This window comes from Brachyhypopomus gauderio, chromosome 1, assembly GCF_052324685.1.
Source record: "Brachyhypopomus gauderio isolate BG-103 chromosome 1, BGAUD_0.2, whole genome shotgun sequence".
Classification (NCBI taxonomy): Eukaryota; Metazoa; Chordata; class Actinopteri; order Gymnotiformes; family Hypopomidae; genus Brachyhypopomus; species Brachyhypopomus gauderio.
This window is the reverse complement of record NC_135211.1, coordinates 53,138,295-53,162,486: the sequence shown is the minus strand read 5'-3', so window position 1 is coordinate 53,162,486 and position 24,192 is coordinate 53,138,295. Positions and strand designations below refer to the sequence as shown.

At 41.9% G+C, this 24,192-nt stretch overlaps 1 protein-coding gene across 1 annotated transcript in view; it reads left to right on the top strand.

Annotated features, from left to right (window-relative positions):
* LOC143525410 (NLR family CARD domain-containing protein 3-like) overlaps positions 1-23,976 on the top strand; it is a 36,448-nt gene extending 12,472 nt beyond the window's left edge. The window contains exons 3-6 of the mRNA XM_077019318.1: positions 831-1,001; positions 1,863-2,036; positions 23,235-23,281; positions 23,450-23,976. Coding sequence (XP_076875433.1) covers positions 831-1,001; positions 1,863-2,036; positions 23,235-23,281; positions 23,450-23,976 — 919 coding nt within the window. The remainder of the gene's footprint in view (positions 1-830; positions 1,002-1,862; positions 2,037-23,234; positions 23,282-23,449) is intronic.
* Positions 23,977-24,192: the final 216 nt, after the last annotated feature.

Below are 24,192 nucleotides of genomic sequence, written 5' to 3'. Positions count from 1 at the left end.
ATTAAAAGGACCATTCTGGGAAAAGTCATGAAAGGAGGGTTCTGAAATTGGATCCAGTGCAAAGATATTATTATTTTTTTGTGCTGCTGCGGTCAAGTAACCGGTGCTCTATGCTTCTAGGTATAAGTAGGTCAAACAGAGGCGGCGCTTGTAGTAGACGTCACAGCGGTCAAATGACCGGCGCTTTAGCGCTTCTAGTGTTAAAGAGAGAGAAGGGTAGAGAGATCCCACATTAAAGGGAGAGAACATTAGAAAGAGAGATAAGGGTAAAGAGACCCCACATTAAATAACTATTTCACAAGATACTGGCACCATTTACTAGGGTTATTTACATTTTCTTGTGGTAATATCTTTTAATTTATAATATACATGTGACGCGGGGACAGAGGCGGCCGAAGGCGAGGGTTGCAACAAATTATCTTTATTATCCATAAGGGCATAAGCAAAAGAATAACTGCAAAGCAGTCAGCTTGGCACTTCCAAAATACAGCTGGTTCTGAAAGCAGAGAGAGGTCCAGCTCCATCAAGGCAATGTGCAGTACTGGACCGAACGATCTGCGGGAATAAAAAGGTGCACAACCTAATGAGGAACAGGTGTTACTATTCTAGTTAGTGTGTTGGGAAGTAGTGTGAGAGGCTACACGCGCCTCCCCACCGTGACAATACATATGACAAATTCCCAATATTACAATGATATGTTATGTAAATCCACCTTTTCAGTGCTTGTACACATACATTTGACTACATTATATCAAAGCTCAGAGTTCATATTCTGGAATCCAGCATCATCTGATTGATCTGTATTTTGTACTGTATTTACTCCTTTACAGACTGTCTGACTGTGGTCTCACTGAGGAGTCTTGCAAATTTCTTACATCAGTTCTACAAAGAGAAAACTCACTGAAAGAGCTGGAGATCAATAATAATGACCTACAAGATTCAGGAGTAGAGCAGCTCTGTGCTGGATTGAAGAGTTCAAATTGTAAGCTGGAGATTCTCAGGTGAGTTTTCTGTCAATTTAATCTGGAATGGAAACAGTAAAATGTGGTGACACTACAGAGTTTTAATAGATGTGATTTATGTTCTTTAAAAAAGTCAATTTCCTTAAAAATAATTAACTTCCTTTGAGTACAGTATTAAAGAATTCTACTACACAAGGCAATGCAAGGAAATTTCACACTTTATTATTTAATGAAGCTTTCTTCCTTAATTAATTCCAAATATTTTCTGTTAAATTTAACTAAATGAACCTACATTTCATTAAATGACCATATTGTGAAGAGAAAAAAAAATGTATAAGCATATTCCCAGAATCCCCTACAAGAGAAATGTAACACTCTAAAGAGACTCAGATGAGTTCTTTATGGAAACACACACACTCCAACACAGAGCTGACCACACACAAACACACACACACACACACATACACACACACACATACACACACACACACACACACACACACACACACACACACACACACACACACACACACACACACACACACCTACATAGAGCCTGCAGAAACACACAGCTCTGCCCCAAGTGTCTTTTTAGTCTAACAATTCCATACGTTCACATCCACAATATCCCACTATTGTTATGAAAAAGCAACATTTTCAGTGATTGTGCACACATTTGACTACATTATATAAAGTTCAGAGCTAAGCAGGTTAAGATTATTAGGTTTATTATTGTGGAGGGTGTTTGTTGGTGTAGGATCATAGGTGAGGAATGGATACGAGACCTCACCATGTCAGTAGTTCCACACATTTACTGGCCTCTCTAGCGCCCCATACTGGCTGCTCTGCAAATGCATCTCCCTCAATTTCTCTCTCCCTCTTCTTCCCTCCTTTCTGCAGATTGTCTGGTTGTTTGGTTACAGGGGAAGGCTGTTCTTCTCTGGCTTCAGCTCTGAGTTCAAACCCCTCCCACCTGAAAGAACTGGATCTGACTTACAACCACCCAGGAGACTCAGGAGTGAAGCTGCTCTCTGCTAGACTGGAGGATCCCCACTGCAGACTGGACACACTCAGGTATGTAAGAATCCCCTTAACACCTGAACACATACTTCAAATGTGAGAAAAACAGTGTCATACATAGAAACAGCACACATGACTCACACATTCCTAAAATACATACATTATCATACATGACACCAGTGGCAGCTGGTCAGTAGGGGGCGCTGGGGTGCCGCCCCATGAAATTATCCAGAAAAATGCTACTTAGACAACTTAACTTACATAAATTATATATTGCTAAAGTATTATGAATGTAATAATACTAGCCATTATATTTAATTTAAAAAAGATCAAGAATTCTATCACTGAATGTCTGACATTACATGTGTACCGTATACTTCCTGTGTGTGGGGCGCCGGACTAATGGGTGTCTATGTAGGTCCTTAAACTTTTGGCAAGCATGTGATCTGGAGAAGCTCTTTAATTGGTTGCCTTAAAGTTTGCTGCGGGACAGAGAGCTGTGCCCCAGACACACCTACTTTTATCAGTAACCAATCAGTATAGTAAATTTTTGATCCTGGAATATTCTTTAAAGGTTTTGATTCCACACACAAGGCAGTGAAAGTAAACTGTGAAGTCTAGACCCTAGAGAGGTGTGTGTGTTTGTGTGTGGGAGAGAGAGAGATAGAGAAATAGAGAATAGTGCAATGTGCTTTTACTGTTATATTGAATGGTGGTACATTCTACAGTTTCTGGTAAGTTTGAAAATTACATTTCAAATGTGTTGTTATTGAATGCAAATGCATATTGCATTACGTTATGTTACAATTACCTCTATAACGATGGCAACATTCAGATGTTAAAGGGAAAACAGCGTCTCTCAAATCAAATCAAATTTATTTGTATAGCACTCTTCACAACACATGTCACAAAGCAGCTTTACAGTCTTTACAAGATTTACAGTGTATGTACCATGCTAAACCAGCAGGTGGCAGTACCACTGGCAACACATGGAACAAGCTTGCTTTGACGGAAGTAAGGGTGTGTCTACAGTTCAGGTGTTTAAATACCCTGAACAGCCATTCATCTCTCTCTCTCTGGTTTGACTGACACTGAGGTTAGACCTATTAAAGAGAGGCTCCGCCACTTCTCTCTCTCTGGTTTGACCGACACATAGGTTAGACCTATTAAAGAGAGGCTCCGTAATATCTCCTTCTCTCTCTGGTTTGACCGACACATAGGTTAGACCTATTAAAGAGAGGCTCCGCCACTCCTCTCTCTCCAGTTTTCTTTACTGAGAGCACGCAAACTTTGATACGACTAACAGCAAACAGCTGAATGTCGTATTACCTCATTAACGAGCCCGAGTTACACCAACCAACCGATCAACGTTACCGTGACGACAGATTCACCGATTTGCTTCAATCAAGCTTGCTAACGCGGCCACACGGACTGAAACAAAGGCGATCAACTCCCTGTTGTTAAACCGTGAACGAGACTCGCGTTCCTGGACGATTCCCCAGCACACCTGGACGACGTCGTTTAATCAACGAGGAGCCTGCGGTGGAAATTCCCTCCTAATTCCAGGAGAATTCAGGGAGGACGACAAAACCCCAAATCCTCAACACGTGAGACTCTTACCGCTGGGCATAGTGCATTAAAGGGCATAGTTATTTGAACTACAGAGTTAACTAAGTTTTTTTGTTAATACATTCTGAATGTTTGTGTTTAACTTTATTTTCATAAACTTCGTTAAGATTTGTACACACAAGTTCTCCACCTGGCATGCAATCACCATGTTTTATCTTCTGAATATTTGACAACTTGTAGTTCCCATTCTCAGACACACTACATTAATTTTTAGTTAGTAAGCCAGCGCCATTACTCTTTGTTCTGACCACGTTGGAATAAACCAGCTGAGCTCATTAACATAGTCGCGCTGCTCTACTGTTTAAAGTCGGCGCCATTTTAGTTGCTTTGTTCTCCATAGGAGAACTGAGATTACAACTCCGCCTCCTCACACGCGCACAAGCGCGCACACTTACTCCTCCCCTTTTTTTACACACACACACACACACACACACACTAGATGCTGAGTCTTCACTGTAAATATACTGATCCATGTTGATGCTCTTTGTGTTTTAGAATAGTTGGTTTTAAATAAATGTATCATTTATTTTCACCAAATTGTCTGTGTTGATGTCATTCAAAAGTGGTTGTTGCCAAAACCTCCAAAGAATTCATTGTTAAATCCTTCAGATAGTTGATAACTAAACTTGTGGTTCTGGTATAATTAGAATATGAGACTGATTTCTAAATTAATGAGACTGATTAATAATTAAGGTAAAACAAAGTATAACTACTTTAAAGGATTAGTAGGTGAAACCCCTACAACAGATTAACAATCCTATGGGTCCAAGTGCCTAATGAGCAAGCCAAAGGTGACAGTGGCAAGGAAAAACTGCCTATGATGGTGGGGATTAGGAAGAAACCTCGGGAGGACCAAGACTCAAAAGGGAACCTATCCTCCATTGGGCGGCCCATTAGCACAGTCAGTGGTGCTCAGGGTGTTTCTACAGTTCTGCAGTAGTAGTCACAGTTCTTGTTCCCCGGCCAAGTAGTCACAATTCCCTCGGTGCAGATGGTGGTCCTCTGATTTGGAGTTTTAATCAAAAGAACTAACACAAAGACAATATACTATTACAAAGAACTGAGGTGACAAGAATGGCTAAACATAGAATGACACAAAGAGCATGTACTACAACAATCATAAACAATAAACCAGAACTTACAACTAGAACATATCTCCACACACACTTACTACTGACGACGTAACTTACAACTAGAACATGTCTCTCACACACTTACTACTGACGACATAACTTTCGACTAGAACATATCTCTCACACGCTTACTACTGACGACGTAACTTACAACTAGAACACATCTCTCACAAACTTACTACTGATGACGTAACTTACGACTAGAACATCTCTCACACACTTACTACTGACGACGTAACTTACAACTAGAACAGATCTCTCACACTTACTACTGACGACGTAACTTACAATGTTCAATAACCCACAACCACAAAGACCAAACACAGGACTTAAATATACCAACTAAACAAGGGACACAACAAGGCACACCTGACAGTGATAACAAGGGGCAGAGAACACGGCAGGGGTGTGAAAACAGAGACGACTAGGAATGTCAAAATAAAAGACACTCAAACACACAGAGAACAAAACAAGAGACAAGACTGACAGGGGGGAGGCAGGACCACATGACACATAGGAGCTAGCATCCGCACGACCTCTTGTGGCAATGGCACATCCAACCCTGGTGTCAGTACATCCACCGGCAGGTGCTTGTATCCTGATAGGTGTGTGTATCCTGCAGGGACCCATCTCCTTCGGGTGGCCTGGTTAAATACACAAATCACACAAAAACACATAGATTACACAAAATCAAATTATAAGTATGAATACACAAATCACACACAAATCACACTATCAGACTAAGTATAAGGTAACTAGAATGAAAATTCTGGGTGTTGATATCAATGTAAGTGTCTTGTGATGAACGCCAAGTTTTCATTCCGTGTCAGAGCAGTAATAGTGGTATTGTAGGCTCCGACTGCAGTATTACTCCCCAGCTGAACCTCGGAGAAAAAAGATATGTGATCTGGTAAATATGTAACAGACTAATTAAAGGCCAAAGTAAACAGATAAGTCTTTAGTCGAGATTTAAACATTGAGACCGTGTCTGAGTCCCGAATAGAGGCAGGAAGATTATTCCACAATTGTGGAGCTTTATAAGAAAAGGCTCTTTTCCACCTGCTGTGATCACAATTCTCGATTTTGCTGTTTACACCTAAATCATCGGGTTTTGCCGATAAATATAGTTGAGTGTCGTCTGCGTAGGAGTGGAAACTGATGTCGTGCTTATGCACGTGCTTATAATCTCGCCTAAGGGTAACATGTACACCTAAGGGTAACTCCTCTTTGCATTAACATCATCACTGTACTGCACTCAGTCTGGGTACAAATACACTTTCACAATGTAAATAGAGCCAATTGCATTTTTGTTTCCATGGTTTCCTCCTTGGTCAGCCAATCAGATTCATCCTCTTTCTCCCTCAGTCAATCAGCACGGGGTTTATAATCCGCTAATTAGATCAGGTGAGTGTTTGTAACATGGTGGCTGAAGAGTTATCAGAGTAATTCACAGAGTATCAGATGAGGTGGAGGAGAGATGAGGATGTGATGAGAGTGAAGAGGTTTGTGGAGCAAGTTTGTTTCTCTACTTACATTATGTGGAAAAACATTCTCACTGCTTCACTCTACCTATAGAAGACAGTTAGGAAACGTATATTTATCAAGATTTACTTAATCAGAGGAGAAATTCAGTCAGTCTACTGAGGAAGTGTAGACATTTAAAACAGTTTATTACCATGACATAGTAATATTTCTACCTTGGAAAACTAACATTTTTGTTAGATATTTGTGTATATTGACAGCGACAACAGCCCAATGCTGACAGATTATAGAGTTTAGTGTATTATACTCTATCTAGCTGCTCTTAGGAATAATTCATAACACTGATTATGTCCATCTAGATGATTTTTTTTTATCACGTAATTAACATTTTCAAATGCCCATCACTATTATCAGCATCTGCACTGACAAATGACATTAGTAAACTATCTAACTAATAATGCTACCAAAATGGAGCCCAGGTGTCTACAAGCAGTGTGGGAACTCGACAGGAGATTCTAGTCAGGCTGTTTACTCACTTTATCTGGCTTTATCTATCTTTTTCTGGCTTATTCTGGCTGTATCTTGCTTTATCTATATATCTGTATCTTTGCTTTAGCCAGCTACGTTTGAACATTACAGTGAAGTAACAACTCGCTAGCTTTGCCATTACTAGTAAGCCACCATAAGAAAGGTACACCAGGTACACATCTGTAAGAGAGTTTGGTGATATTTTGTGTTTATTATGATAATCTAATGATGATAATTTAAATATAGAAGTAATTCCTGGAGCTTTTAATTTGAAAGGTGTAAGTTATATTCAGCCCGGAAATCGTATTGGTCAAGAATGCTGCTGTTGTGCATGTCTAAGAAGTTCAGTGATATATATTCAGTGGATATTGAGCCAGTTACTAGCTAAGGATACCAGTTGGACCAGGGCATGCTGCACACATTGAATATTGCAATTACATCAAAGTCGGCAACTTGCTAATGTTGAAAATGACTCAGATAAAATAATCTGAATAGAGTCAAGAACCTGCACAACCTTCAAGATAGCCACTGTAATTCTATGCTATGACTGGATTTCGGTCGCTTGAGGGAAAAGTCAAGTCAAGTCAAATTTATTTGTATAGCACTTTTCACAACACGTTGTCACAAAGCAGATTTACAATCTTTACAAGATTTACAATTGTCACGTAGGGCTACGCCCCCTCTCCTAGCTGTCACTCTGGTTTCCCTTGTTCCCTCGTGTCTGTGTAGTTCCCTGCTCCTCGATCACGCCCTGCTCGTCTGACACCATATTAACCTGCACGGATTTAGAGGTTTTATTATTAACACTTACACACTGGAAGCGGTTGGTCAAATAACATCTAAACCAGGAGAGGGCAACTCCTTTAATACCTACTGTGTTTTCTAGTCTATCCAGCAAAATGTTGTGATCCACAGTATCACAACCGGCGTGAGGGTCCACGTGCCGAAAACAACGTCGCGGTGGCTCCGCCCTTGCACCTCTCGAATTTTGTAACTTTGCGTATGCCGTGCTTCAGCGCGATGAACAAAGTCATGTTTGAAGGGTTCATACACCTAAACAAGGTGGAATTCAAGCACTTGTACGGCACTTTCAAGGTCCATTTTAATATTTCCAAGCACCTTAAACTTAAGTTAAATATTTATACACACAGGCCTACTCGAAATGATTCGGAATAATTTGCTTTTTTATCACATTATTTAATGGTTGTTTATTTTCAAAACGCCCAATCTTAACCTTCAGTGAGGGCAGTCCTGTTCTTAATCAGAATGTAGACAGCGTGACTGTCAGTATGCAAGCAACATACAACACCCAGGTGTCCTGGTTTTCCCAAATGAAAATATGGTCACCCTACCTTACATATAAACGTTACCAGAGCTTCAGTTATTGTTTGGGCATGGGGAGAACTTGTAGATTATCTCTAAAATAAAAGGTTATCTCTAAAATTCTAGAAAAAGCAGTTTACAATCAGTTAAACCATTATGTAACGCAGCATGCGCTGCGGAGCGAGGGGACGGACACAAACGCTGAGAAGAGCGAGTTTTATTACAGGGCATTCCATAATCGTCGTCAGAAAAGCAATCAGGGGTCATAACGGGAGGGCAGTCCGAATAACAATGATACATAGGCATGACGAAAACAGGGAAACGCGAACAAGGCAGGGAAACACAGAGCACACGAATAACAGGCCAACAGCAATCCAATACGGAACATACCACGAATAACCGACAACGACATAGGAGACTCAGGGACTATAAATACACAGAACTTGAACAAGGAACAGGTGATAACAATGATGACAGGGGCGTGGCAGACAATAGGAAATCATAGAGACAAATCATAGATGAACGGGCAAGGAACACAGACACGAGGGAACCCGGAGCGACAGCTAGGAGAGGGGGGCGTAGCCCTACGTGACACATTATCTCTAATCAAATAGTATCATGTACACTTTACATGTTACCCTTAGGCGAGATTATGCATAAGCATGACCTCAGTTTCCACTCCTACGCAGATGACACCCAACTATATTTACCGATGATTAAACCCGATGATTTCGGTGTAAACAGTAAAATCGAGAAGTGTGTAGAAGAGATAAAACATTGGATGGGGTGTAACTTTCTTGCACTAAATCCAGATAAAACAGAGCTAATAATAGTTGGGTCTAGGGCAGCGAGAGACAAGATACGTAATGTTGCATTTAATCTACATTCCTTTACTATAACCCCCAGCACAGAGGTAAAGAACTTAGGCGTCACAATAGACCCAGATCTCTCGTTCGATACACACATTAATAATATAACTAGGGTAGCGTTCGTTCACTTATGCAACATTGCTAAAATTAGAAACATTAAATACTAGTGATGCGGAAAAACAAATCCATGCATTCATATCCTCTTGCCTAGATTATTGCAATAGTCTTCTAGCTGGATGTTCTGGTAAATCGATAAACAAACTCCAGCTGGTTCAGAACGCAGCAGCGCGAGTTTTAACGAAATCTAAAGAATTTGATCACATTAGTCCTGTACTATCGTCATTACATTGGCTGCCAGTTAGATTCCGTATTGACTATAAAATACTTTTATTAACATATAAAACACTGCATGGCTTAGCTCCAGAGTATCGTTAACTTATTGTTAACTTATTTTTAACTAGTTAACTTATTGATCATTACAACCCAGCACGTTCACTTCGTTCACAGGACGCAGGGTTATTAACTGTTCCTAGGATCAAAAAGATCACAGCAGGTGGAAGAGCCTTTTCTTTTAAAGCTCCACAACTGTGGAATAATCTTCCTGCCTTTATTCGGGACTCAGACACAGTCTCAATGTTTAAAACTCGTCTAAAGACTTATCTGTTTAGTTTGGCCTTTGAATAATATGTTACATATTTACCACATCACATATCTTTCTTCTCCGAGGTTCACCTGGGGTGTAACACTGCAGTTGGGGCCTACAATACCAGTGTCATCGCTCCGACACGGAATGAAAACCTGGCGTTCATCACAAGACATTTATATTGACAATATCAACACCCAGAACTTTCATTCTAGTTACCTTATACACTGATAAAAATACTGTGCTTTATCTACTTAAAAAATCAAGGCAATTTTTTGCATCAGATTATTATGTAGATCAAATACAACTAGTCTTTGTATGAACTACTTAATTTTCTTTGCTCAAAAAATAACTTTGCAAGTCCAGTCAACTTACAAAGTCAAGTTGACTGGACTTAAAGTCAAGTTGACTAGACTTACAAAATTAAGTTGACTAGACTTACAAAGTTATTTTTTGCACAAATTTTCTAGTAAATGTATGAGGACTCAGACGTGGTTTATTTATTACAAAAATATAAATATATATATAAATAAGACAAAGACACAAGACAGACACAAACATGAGAGTCTCATCTAAGCATGACAACTCTGAAGGCAAGGGGGGCAGTCCCCCTGCTTATATACAATTCTAAACACAATTCAGCAATTCTAGCAAGCAGGTTATCTTTAGCACAGCATGTTCCAAAACATAGGCGCCCAGCAGGCTGTTTTGTCTCACATGTGTGTATCTCCTAATATGGACTTCCCTAGAGTTAGCAGAAGAAACTGATGTATCAGTTGAACACAGAGACAGCTAAATAACCCAAATATAGTAGACTAGTGACAACCAGTTAACAAAGTGCTTTTACCCTTTGCACTCCCCCTAACCTGGGTCACAGTATACGCACATGCATAACATGAACTGAACATAAGTACATGATTACACTGAAACACACTACTTCATTATATATGCTAAATGAAGCTTCGCCTCCCGACTTTAAATATTTTAATGTCTCTAGAGTAAATAAGAGAGGTGGTGGTGTTGCATGTTTTTACCATGAACCATTCTGCTGTAAGCAGATCTCATTAGGGGAACATCCTACATTTGAATATCTGGCAGTACAACTCAACAGTACTTATTCAGTTCTTTTGATTGTTATCTATCATCCTCCCAGACTACATACAGATATTCTTGAAGATTTAGCAGAATGCTTTCTAGGATTTTAATTGATTTTGATTATGTTTTAATTGCTGGGGATTTTAATATTCACATGGATAAGATAAGATAAGATAAACCTTTATTAGTCCCGTCTCATACATGGGGTGGGATTCATTGTCTATAAGAGTTGCTAGTTTTTTTAGCATCCTCCCATCCTCCTAGTTTGTCCAGTCTGTTCCTGTCTGCATTAGTGATGCTGCTGCCCCAGCACACTACACCATAAAAAAGGGCTGATGCCAACACAGTGTCAAAAAAGGTCTTAAGGAGTGGCCCCCATACTCCAAATGACCTTAGTCTTCTTAATAAATAGAGTCTGCTTTGGCCTTTTTTGTAAAGTGCAGCAGTGTTGTGCGACCAGTCCAGTTTTGTGTTTAGGTGAACACCCAGGTACTTGTACAAGTTCACCATGTCGATGTCCGTTCCCTGGATGTTCACCGGTGTTGGGTGAGGGCGACTGCGCTTTTGGAAGTCCACCACCAGCTCCTTAGTTTTCCCAGGATTTATCTGGAGACGGTTAGCTTGGCACCAGTCCACAAAGTTCTGAATAACCAGTCTGTATTCTCGATCGTCCTCATTACTGATGAGACTGATAACAGCTGAGTCATCTGAGAACTTTTGGAGGTGACAGTTCTGTGTGCTATACCTAATGTCTGCAGTGTACAGGGTGAAAAGGAACGGTGCCAAGACAGTTTCTTGTGGGGCCCCTGTATTGCATACCACCAAGTCCGACACACAGTCCCGCGACCTCACATATTGTGGCCGATGCGTAAGATAGTCCTGTAGGGGTTTCACCTACTAATCCTTTAAAGTAGATATAATTTGTTTTACCTTAATTATTAATCAGTCTCATTAATTTAGAATCAGTCTCATATTCTAATTATACCAGAACCACAAGTTTAGTTATCAACTAAAGGTAATTAATGGTTTGGTATCTGAAGGATTTAACTATGAATTCTTTGGAGGTTTTGGCAACAACCACTTTTGAATGACATCAACAGACAATTTGGTGAAAATAAAGGATACATTTATTTTAAACCAACTATTCTAAAACAAACAGCATCAACAAGGATCAGTATATTTACAGTGAAGACTCAGCATCTAGTGTGTGTGTGTGTGTGTAAAAAAAAGGGAAGGAGTAAGTGTGCGCGCTTGTGCGCGTGTGAGGAGGCGGAGTTGTAATCTCAGTTCTCCTATGGAGAACAAAGCAACTAAAATGGCGCCGACTTTAAACAGTAGAGCAGCGCGACTATGTTAATGAGCTCAGCTGGTTTATTCCAACGTGGTCAGAACAAAGAGTAATGGCGCTGGCTTACTAACTAAAAATTAATGTAGTGTGTCTGAGAATGGGAACTACAAGTTGTCAAATATTCAGAAGATAAAACATGGTGATTGCATGCCAGGTGGAGAACTTGTGTGTACAAATCTTAACGAAGTTTATGAAAATAAAGTTAAACACAAACATTCAGAATGTATTAACAAAAAAACTTAGTTAACTCTGTAGTTCAAATAACTATGCCCTTTGATGAACTATGCCCAGCGGTAAGAGTCTCACGTGTTGAGGATTTGGGGTTTTGTCGTCCTCCCTGAATTCTCCTGGAATTAGGAGGGAATTTCCACCGCAGGCTCCTCGTTGATTAAACGACGTCGTCCAGGTGTGGTGGGGAATCGTCCAGGAACGCGAGTCTCGTTCACGGTTTAACAACAGGGAGTTGATCGCCTTTGTTTCAGTCCGTGTGGCCGCGTTAGCAAGCTTGATTGAAGCAAATCGGTGAATCTGTCGTCACGGTAACGTTGATCGGTTGATTGGTGTAACTCGGGCTCGTTAATGAGGTAATACGACATTCAGCTGTTTGCTGTTAGTCGTATCAAAATTTGCGTGCTCTCAGTAAAGAAAACTGGAGAGAGAGAGGAGTGGCGGAGCCTCTCTTTAATAGGTCTAACCTATGTGTCGGTCAAACCAGAGAGAGAGAAATGGCGGAGCCTCTCTTTAATAGGTCTAACCTATGTGTCGGTCAAACCAGAGAGAGAAGGAGATATTACGGAGCCTCTCTTTAATAGGTCTAACCTATGTGTCGGTCAAACCAGAGAGAGAGAGAGATGAATGGCTGTTCGGGGTATTTAAACACCTGTACTGTAGACACACCCTTACTTCCGTCAAAGCAAGCTTGTTCCATGTGTTGCCAGTGGTACTGCCACCTGCTGGTTTAGCATGGTACCTACAGTCCAAAATCCAGTCAGACATGTGAAAGTCCACACCTATTAAATCCATCTTGTCCCTCAAGAGTCCAGGTTGGATGGTATTAAAAGAACTTGAGAAATCAAAAAACATGATCCTCACTGTGCTTCCCTGGTTTTCCAGATGAGAAAGCGCTCTTTGCAGCAGATAGATAACAGCATCGTCCACACCAATACCAGTCGCCAGTAGGCAAACTGAAGTGGATCCATCGATGACTTTACTAATGGCCGGAGATGTACAAGCACCAGTCTCTCCAGTGTCTTCATCAGATGAGACGTCAGTGCCACTGGCCTGTAACTGTTTAGGTCCTTTGGGTGTGGAGTCTTTGGTACCGCTACCACACAGGCTCATGTTGAACATGTATTCAACAATTACACTCAGTTGGTCTGCGCAGCACTTCAGTACTCTGGCGCTGATGCCATCCAATCTCATCCTTCACAATGAAGCCACATGACTCCCACACCAGTTGGTAATCAGGTCGTTGCGTCATCTGGAGAACCTGCAAAATAACTCCAAAGCAATCAAACAAACAAAAACAAAAATCTCTGATCATAACAGTGAGAAAGTGAGACAGTCCTGTTATCTAGGTGCATGTGTGTGTGAGAGACACACAGTCCTTTTATCTAGGTACATGTGTGTGAGATAGAGAGAGTCCAGTTATATAGGTGTATGTGTGTGTGAGACAGTCCTGTTACCTAGACAGACAGTCCTGTTATCTGGGTGGATCTATGTGTGTGTGTATGTGAGAGACAGGCCTGTTATCTAGGTGTGTGTGTGTGTGTGTGTGTGTGAGAGAGAGAGAGAAACCTGTTATCTAGATGCGAGTGTGTGTGAGACAGACAGTCCTGTTATCTAGGAGCATGTGTGTGCGAGAGAGAGAGACAATCCTGTTATCTAAGTGCATGTGTGTGAGAGACAGTCCTGTTATCTAGGTCCCTGTGTGTGTGTGATAGACAGTGATGGCTTAGTTACCTTGAAAAAGTAATCCGATTACTGATTACTCCTTTAAAAAGTAACTTAGTTACGTTACATATTACTTGATTTTTAAAGTAACTACGTTAGATTACAAGTTACTTTAGTATACTAACTATAGTTACATTCAGCAGCAAAATTTGTTTTTCCAATACTCACTTTATTGGAAGTGCATTTTTAACTGTAATGTATCTCCTGACATTTAAATTGTGGTATCCTGATACTTCAGGTCACATGTTTAAGTAAATGTCTCATTACTCCAGTAGGAGGCATCAGGGAGTCAAGTAATCTTAACGATAGAGACGTAGAAGAAGGCTAGGAGAGTTACGTTGTACCCGTGTGAGAGTTGCTAACTGTTGTGGAATAAATGTCACGGTAAATCCCCTGAAGTCTTGCTTACTTTAATATGTAAGTTATTACATATTGGCGACGAGGATATCTGGAAAAGAAAGAAAATAAAATTATCGCAGATTGCGAGTGGCAGGTGATAAGAAAATAACTGGTACGACTCCTTGGGCTACTGAAGCGCGGAAGGAAAGGTAATCTTGGCCACGTGCATGATTGGCACCCTGTCGGCATTTGATGCTAAAGAGCAGACTTGGGATGAGTACTGCAAGATTCTCGATCAGATTTTCGAAGCAAACGGGATCGATGACGGGGACAGGAAGAGAGCTATCCTAATCAGCGTGGTGGATCCGGCCACGTACAAGCTCATGAGGAATCTGGTGAGTCCGGATAAGCCAAGCACAAAGACATACACCGAGTTGACACAAATTATGAAGGCGCACTTCAGTCCCAAACCAAGCGAGATCGTGCAACGGTTTAAGTTTGACTCGCGTTCCCAACAGCCTTCGGAATCTGTGAGTGCATTTGTAGCGGAGCTCAGACGACTTGCTCATGACTGTAATTTCGGCGGCACGCTAGAACAGATGTTAAGGGATCGTCTAGTGTGTGGGATTGCGGACGATAGGATTCAAAGGCGGTTGCTGTCCGAGCCAGATCTAACTTTTGAGAGAGCATTTCAGTTGGCAGTAGCTGCAGAAACTGCAAACCAAAACGCACAAGACCTACAAAAGGCGCCCGTAGCTTGTAACAAAGTGGATATGGCAGGAAATATGAGGAGTGGGGACTGGAAAAAAGAAGAGAGAGCCACGTGTAGATTTAAAGAAGCTAAGTGTCATTCCTGCGGAAAAATAGGATATATAGCAGTGGCATGTAGAAATAAAAGTGCAAAGGATGGGGGTTACAGACCACTGAAGACACACAGGAAAGAGCAGAGGCGCAAAGGCCCAAAGTCACACAGGTCTTTCAGTGTGCAGAGACAGGACGCGGATGGTTCTGATCAGGAGGAGGAAGCATTCACTCTGGCGTGTATCAAAACAAAAGCCTCAATACAGAGAGTCAAGCCACTGGAGGTAACAATGGTGGTGAATAAAAAGAAAGTGACTTTTGAGATCGACACAGGATGTAGTGTAAGCATTATGAATAAAGGGGAATTCAATGATAAATGGGAGAGAAAGCAACGCCCTAGACTAGAAGAAACTAAATTGTCTCTGAAATCATACACGGGAGAAAACATCAGAATAGTGGGTGTAGCAAACGTAGAAGTGACTTATGCACATCAGAGAAAGACACTGCCCTTAGTGGTGGTGGAAGGTACTGGCCCTAGTTTGTTAGGTCGCGGATGGTTGGAGGCTTTAAGACTGAAGTGGGAGGAAATAAAACATGTAACAACGGAAAAACAGGGATTGCAGGATGTGCTTTTGAGACACGAGGAGGTTTTCAAACAAGAGTTAGGTATGCTGAAGGGCATGAAAGCCACAATTCGGGTGTCTGCGGACGTCCTTCCAAAGTTCTTCAGGCCAAGCTCAGTTCCGTATGCCATGAGGGGAAAGGTTGAAGGGGAGTTATTGAGGCTCCTGGAACAGGGCATTATATCACCTGTGAGGTATGCGGAGTGGGCGGCGCCTATAGTTCCTGGGTTGAAACCGGATGGTTCCATCAGGATATGTGGCGATTATAAATTAACTGTGAACCGTGCCTCCTCACTAGAGCAATATCCTATTCCCCGGATAGAAGACCTCTTTAGTGTACTGGCAGGTGGGAAACAGTTCTCAAAGCTCGAATTAATCCATGCCTATCAGCAGATTGTGATGGATGACGAGTCCAAGAAATACCTAACAATAAACACGCATAAAGGCCTCTTCACCTACAATAGGCTAGCTTTTGGAGTCTCCTCTGCGCCAGCGATATTCCAGAGAACGATGGAGAGCTTGCTACAAGGTCTGCCTCGAGTAGCGGTCTACCTCGATGATATTCTGCTGACGGGAAGAGACCAGGCAGAGCACCCGAGTACACTGGACGAGGTACTCCGGAGATTAAAAGAGGCTGGATTACGACTGCATAGACGCAAGTGTTCCCTCTTACAGGACCAGGTTGAATACTTGGGTCATAGGATTGATGCAGAGGGGCTGCACCCAGTACAGTCCAAGGTTAGAGCCATTGAGGAAGCTCCACGTCCAACCACAGTGACTGAGCTGAAAGCGTATCTGGGCCTATTGAATTACTACAATAAGTTCCTCCCTAACCTGGCCACACACTTAGCACCACTACACAGATTACTGACGAAAGATGCCCAGTGGACCTGGACGAACGAGCAGGAAGCTGCATTCTGTTTTTCTAAACAGCTGTTGAAGTCAGCAGATGTCCTGTGTCATTATTCTGCAGACCGAGAACTTGTCCTGGCATGCGATGCCTCACCGTACGGTGTCGGTGCAGTGCTGTCGCACGTCATGGAGGATGGTGGGGAAAAGCCCATAGGGTTTGTGTCACGAACACTGACACCAGCAGAGAAACGGTACTCGCAGCTGGACAAGGAGGGGTTGGCCATCATGTTCGGGATCAAGCGGTTTCACAAGTACATATATGGACGGACTTTCACTATTACTACGGATCACAAGCCATTGCTGTCACTGTTCCATGAGACAAAGCCAGTACCGCAGATGGGGTCCCCGAGAGTACAAAGGTGGGCAACACTCCTGAGATCGTACGAGTACCAGTTGTTGTACAAGCCAGGCAGAGACCACCCAAACGCAGACACATTGAGCAGGCTGCCGTTGCCTCAAACGGAGGAGGAAGAGGAGATAGGTCAAGTCCTGATGCTGGAGGTGATGGATGATCCACCAGTCACAATGATGCAGGTGAAACAATGGACAGCGAAAGATGAAACACTATCACAGGTGCTGCGGTGGTGTTTACAAGGCTGGCCTATGGAGGTGGCTACAACATTCAAGGCCTATAGCCAGAGGAGGCTGGAGCTTAGTTTCAAGGATGGATGTGTGCTCTGGGGAGCGAGGGTGGTTGTTCCAAAAAGGGGCAGATCCACCCTGTTAATTAAAGCAACTGCACTGCACGCACCCAGGCATGTCCCGAATGAAGGGGTTGGCACGTTCATACCTGTGGTGGCCTGGAATGGATGCTGATATAGAGAAGGAAGTGCAGTCCTGTCACACATGTCAAGAAAACAGGAAGTCTCCGGCTGCTGCGCCTCTCCATCCTTGGGAATGGCCAGAGACACCCTGGAGCAGATTACATGTGGACTACGCAGGCCCTTACTTAGGCAAGATGTTCCTCATAGTGGTGGATGCACATTCGAAATGGCTTGATGTGTATCCCACAAGCAGTGCAACGAGTCACGTCACTATTGAAAAACTCAGACAGAGTTTTAGCACACATGGCCTGCCTCAGACCATAGTGTCTGAATTCCAATCGTTCCTGAAACATGGCATACAGCAGATCACATCTGCACCGTTCCACCCGGCATCCAATGGGTTAGCCGAAAGAGCCGTGCAAACCTTCAAACAAGGAATAAAGAAGACTGAGGGAGAGATGTTAGAAACAAGATTAGCTAGGTTTCTGTTCAATTACAGAATTACGCCTCAATCTACTACAGGCTTGTCTCCAGCGGAAATGCTGATGTCAAGGAGACTGCGTTTCACACTGGATCTTCTGCAACCGGATGTGAAGTCGAAGGTTAGACGCAAACATCTCAAGCAGAAAGAACAGCATGACACACACACCAAGTGGCGAAGTTTCTCTCCGGGTGATGATGTGTACATACGGAATTACGGCTATGGACCAAGATGGGTCCCTGCTGTCATCGACATGACCACCGGCCCTGTCTCCTATGCGGTGCAGCTGGGGGATGGACGCACCATGAGACGTCACATAGATCAGATCCGGAGACGGCTCGCTCCAATGACAGAGGTACCTGCGCGGGACGGCCCACGGGAACTAGTGGACCTTCCGATTCCAGGGACCATGGAGGATTTCCCTAGCGTCTCTGTGGTGCCAGTGTCAGGTGGAGAGGATGTGAGGGAACCTGCTGAAACTGCACAGGTTCACCTTCCAGCTGGTCAGCCAGGAGAGAGAGTAGACCATTCGCCGGTGCTGCGACGTTCAGGGCGTACAAGAAAGACTCCTAATCATCTGAGAGACTTTGTGAAATAGTAGTGAACTTGTAAAAAAAAAAAAAGTTAAAGTTGGCTACAAAACTAATTAGAAGGATGGTAGTTCACCTATCTTCCTAGTTGTTGTTAAATAATTGAGTAGATACTTACAACCTGGTTGTTTGGATTGTCTAGTACAGTAAATGTTCGGAATGAGGGTTGTAATGTTCAGTGATTTCGGTAACTGTTAAATTATAGGATCATGGGAGTAGTTTTCTCTTAAGAGGGGAGGGATGTGGTATCCTGATACTTCAGGTCACATGTTTAAGTAAATGTCTCATTACTCCAGTAGGAGGCATCAGGGAGTCAAGTAATCTTAACGATAGAGACGTAGAAGAAGGCTAGGAGAGTTACGTTGTACCCGTGTGAGAGTTGCTAACTGTTGTGGAATAAACGTCACGGTAAATCCCCTGAAGTCTCACTTACTTTAATATGTAAGTTATTATATAAATAATGTATCTCCTGTTGTGAAACAAAATAAAATTACAATTTCAAGCATTTTTAAGTAGGCCTATGTTAGCCAAAATTCCAGCACTTTTCAAACCCGGAACACAATGCAACATTAAAATTCGTCAGGTAAATGTTCTGTAACGAACGAGAACTAGGAGAAGGACACAAATGCTGCTGAGACTCTGATTTATTAGAAGGAGCAGGAGTTACCTCCTGTCTCCTAACCAGATCAGCTCGAATCGCTCTTGAACGGCGAGGCATTACATTTACATACACACACAGAGTTTCCAGACAACTAAACACTGCCAATGCAATGATAAAACTCCTTAGGTGAATGATAGCACAACGAACTCATTGACTAATACCAGAGGTGGGACCAAGTCAGTGTTTTGCAAGTCTCAAGTAAGTCCAAGTCTTTATCCTCAAGTCCCAAGTCAAGTCTCAAGCAAAGACAGTCAAGTAAAGTCAAGTCTCAATTCAAGACAGGCAACAGTCAAGTCAAGTCCCAAGTTTGAAACTTGGAATTTCAAGTCCTTTCGAGTCTTTTTTTTTTGCAGGTATATTTTAAATGTAAATAATAGACCATGTGTTCTTTTTAAAATCTGTATTCTCCTCAAATCTTGATAAAACATGTGCAACTGAAAACACAAAGTATAAAAAAAAATTATTAAAATTACACCTCTTTATTACACAGTTCAATTTGTTAAACTTAGCTGCAAAAATATTCATACTTTAAACTACAATTTTCCAGAAATATTCTGTGAAAAAGTCATAAGTAGAACTCCATGTTCAAATAAAAAGTGCTGATATTTTCACAGTACAATACAAAGAACCATAACGGCATTTTCCCCTCTCTTCTCTTATCTGGTTTCTTAGAGAACATGTGTGTCCATGTGTGAGTGACACAAGACAAACAAATATAAGAACTGAACAATTAACAGGAATCTGCATCTTTAGACATTTCAGTAAACTATTCTGCATTGCATTTGCAAAAGACCAAACTGGCCAAAAGTCTGTCTGTCGTTTGTGAACGATGAGGCAGTAGAATTATGCCCCCATAGCTGAAAACTCGCTACACTTTTGTCAATATATTTTTTTCTCGACATAGATGTCTTCAAATACACAATCCATGCTGAGATAGAACTGGATATGATGGTGACAGAGAGAGGCTCTTTTCCCTGAGTTCAGATACAGAACCCAGGGTTGCCAACTCTCACGCATTGAGCGTGAGACACACGCATTTGACCGTCTTCACACGCTCTCACGCCACACGTCCGATTTCTTATGCCGAAAAAAAAATCTAGTTTATTTACCTCTGATCCATATCTATGATTCAATGAGTTACTAGTTCACTCTGGCGCCAACCACTGGCAATCGATCGCGATATAATACTTAATTTGTGTCCATTTTACACCCTGCCCGGTAATAATTTATGTTATTATGTAATATTACGTTATTTACGTTTAGCATACACGTGAAAGCTAAGCGGTATCAACCAGAGAATACGAAGTTTTTTATTGACTACTTCGTAATTTATGTACCCAAAAGAAATTACTCTCTGTAGCGCCATTATCTGCCTTTAGCGTTTTTACTTCCGTTTTTTTTGTTTGTCTTTTTAATTTGATTGGTTGTGCTGCAGCTCATGCACACACACACACATACAGAGTGTGGAAAAGCAGAGGACTGGTCTGCGTAAGAAGGACGTAAATTAAAGTAATGGGGCGCACTTTATATATATTAATATGCGTTTTAAAATTTTGATTTGGGGTAAAAAAAAAAAAATCAAGTCTTTGCAAGTAAACAGGTTCAAGTCCAATTCAAGTCCCAAGTTATTGGTGTAAAAGTCCAAGTCAATTCTAAGTCTCTGAATATTTTTTCAAGTCAAGTCAAAAGTCTTAATATTAATGACTCGAGTCTGACTCGAGTCCAAGTCATGTGACTCGAGTCCCTATCTCTGACTAATACCTCTCGGACACGACAGAGAATACACAAAAGACGAATAGGTTATCACACAAACAGTAAACAAACAACCACATTCAAAATAGGAATACAATTAACCGGACTAACGCAAAACAGACCTGGCGAATGTAACTAACAGGAGACAACAACGAGACTTAATAAAGAGCACAAAAATTAAACATATGATGATCAAGGAAACAACTAGGAACAGATCTAACAGAATAGACCAAACACCAGACGTGTGGACTCGAGTCACATGACTTGGACTCGAGTCCGACTCGAGTCACTAAACTGATGACTTGTGACTTGACTTGACAACATCACTGAAGACTTGCGACTTGACTTAGACTTTACCTTTACTGACTTGGACTTTGAATCGGACTTGAGCTTTAAGACTTGAAAAGACTTGAAATCCTTATTTTAACATACTAAATAAGTAATATAAAATCACATAACTGGATAATTTTGTATTAAATGGTGCTCAGCTCAGTTTATCCGTAACCTATAGCTACAGGTGAAGTTCTGCAGCTGATCAGGGTAGAGGGGGCAGCAGCGTTGAATTTGTGCGGAGAGGACAAACAACATGCTCCCAAAAATGATCCTGTTCAATTATAAAGAATATGCTGTTGTGAATAAAAGAAGAACTGTGACATGCAAGACTTGTGGAGTCAAGATATGTAGATGCAACCACTTCAAACTTTGTTTGACATTTGAGGCTGCACAAACAAAAGTAAGTCTCTGCTATGTATATTTCACATAATGCTATAACGGTTAGTTAGTCTGACTACCTTAATATACTACTAATCAACTGCATCAATTGTGTTAAATATTGAAATTACATCTGGTGACTTGACTAGGACTTGAAGTTTAAGACTTGGGACTTGACTCGAGACTCGCTTGTATTGACTTGGGACATGACTCGAGACTTGATTGTGAAGACTTGAGACTTACTTGTTACTTGCAACTTAGTGACTTGTTCACATGTCTGCCAAACACTGAACATACAAAGATCAAGGAGAAAAACCAAGGGCAGATCCGATAACAAACACAGGGAACAGAACATACAAACTCTCGCAACAGTAAATTAACCAAATTGACTTACAAGGAAGGACTGGGCATACGGGCATAACACATCAATGAGTTAACCCAAATCAGCTGATTAAGACTAATAACGGGCAGGCGGGATCAAGGAGCGTGACAGGGGAACGCTACGGAGATTCAACTAAAAACTAAACTAAGGGAAACATGAACACCTCACATAGGTTGGGGTGGAGTAGACGTTACATGTTCCTTTCCCTGTTTTTGAGGGGTATTTCTTTACACTACCACATATTGTTACGGAGAACACTGCACAGAATGACATGAACGTGCTCACGCTCTCACAGGTTCGCTTGCAGTGTGCGGAGTCGAACGCTACGGTCAGACGCAAAAGTATAACTGAGCCAAGAAGAAAGCAAAAATATATATTTTTTACTAAGGAAAATAAAAATAGTAACGCACAGTTACTTGTATAAGTAACTTTAATCTGATTACTAGACTGGAAATAGTAACTCATTATATTACTCATTACTGAAAAAAGTGGTAAGATTAGAGTAACGCGTTACTGACATCACTGGTGATAGACAGACAGTCTTGTTATCTAGGTGTATGTGTTTGAGAGGGAGACAGTTCTGTTATCTAGGTGCATGTGAGAGAGAGAGTTTTGTTATCTAAGTGCATGTGTGTGAGACCTTTGTGAGTCCTGTTATCTAGACAGACAGTCCTGTTATCTGGGTGGATATGTGTGTGTGAGAGACAGGCCTGTTATCTAGGTGCATGTGTGTGTGTGTGTGTGTGTGTGTGTGTGAGAGAGAGAGAGAGAGAGAGAGAGAGAGAGAGAATCCTGTTATCTTGGTGTGTGTTTGATAAAGTACTGTTATCTAGTCACGTATGTGTGTGTGTGTGTGTGTGAGAGAGAGAGAGAGAGAGAGAGAGAGAGAGAGAGAGAGAGAGAGAGAGAGAGAGAGAGACAGTCCTGTTATCTGGGTCCATATGTGTGAGACACAGTCGTGCTACCTATCTGCATGTATGTGTGAGCAAGACAGACAGTCCTGTTATCTGGGTGCATCTGTGTGTGTGAGAGACAGTCCTGTTATCTAGATGTATATGTGTGTGAGAGAGAGACAGTCCTGTTATCTAGACGCATATGTGTGTGTGAGAGAGACAGACAGAGGGAGGGAAGTTGTGTGTGTGAGTAAATGACTTTTCTTCCTCTATTTCTATATTTGTGTGTGTGTGTGTGTGTGTGTGTGTGTGTGTGTGTGTGTGTGTGTGTGTGTGTTAGGGTGGATCATGCAGGGAAGATCAGACTCAAACCAGGACTAAGAAAATGTAAGCAGCAGCTATGTAGTTAATACACACACATACAGATACACATACACACAGATATATACACACATACACCGACGCACACACACCCTCACACAGATACACATATACACACACACACACACACACAGTATTTGTGTCATCTCCTCTAATGTCTCTTCTTGTGTGCAGATGCGTGTGAGCTCACACTGGACCCAAACACAGCACACACACGTCTCTCTCTGTCTGAGGGGAACAGAAAGGTGACGCGTGTTGAGGAGCAGCAGACGTATCCTGATCATCCAGAGAGATTTGATCACTGGGATCAGGTGATGTGTAGAGAGAGTCTGACTGGACGCTGTTACTGGGAGGCTGAGTGTAGTGGAGATGCTGGTATAGCAGTGACATATAAAGGAATCAGCAGGAAAGGAGATAGTTTAAACTCTATGTTTGGATGGAATATAAAGTCCTGGATGCTGTTCTGCTCTAATAACAGTTACACTGTCTGGCACAATAATAACCACACTGACATCTCTGCCCCCCCGTTCAGCTCCAGCAGAGTAGGAGTGTATCTGGACTGGCCGGCCGGCACTCTGTCCTTCTACAGCGTCTCCTCTCTCACACACACACTCACACACCTACACACATTCCACTCCACATTCACTGAGCCCCTCTATGCAGGGTTTAGGGTTTATTCTGACTCCTCAGTGTGTGTGTGAGCTAGAATAACCTCCTGTGTACTGGAGCAACACCCAAGTCTCCATAGAGAAACACACTCCTCTACACACACAACTAGAGAACAAAATCTCTCTCTCTCTCTCTCCCTCTCACACACACTCACACACACACACACACACACACACACACACACACACACACACTAGGGATGCACCGAAATGAAAATTCTTAGCTGAAACCGAAAACCGAAAATGAGG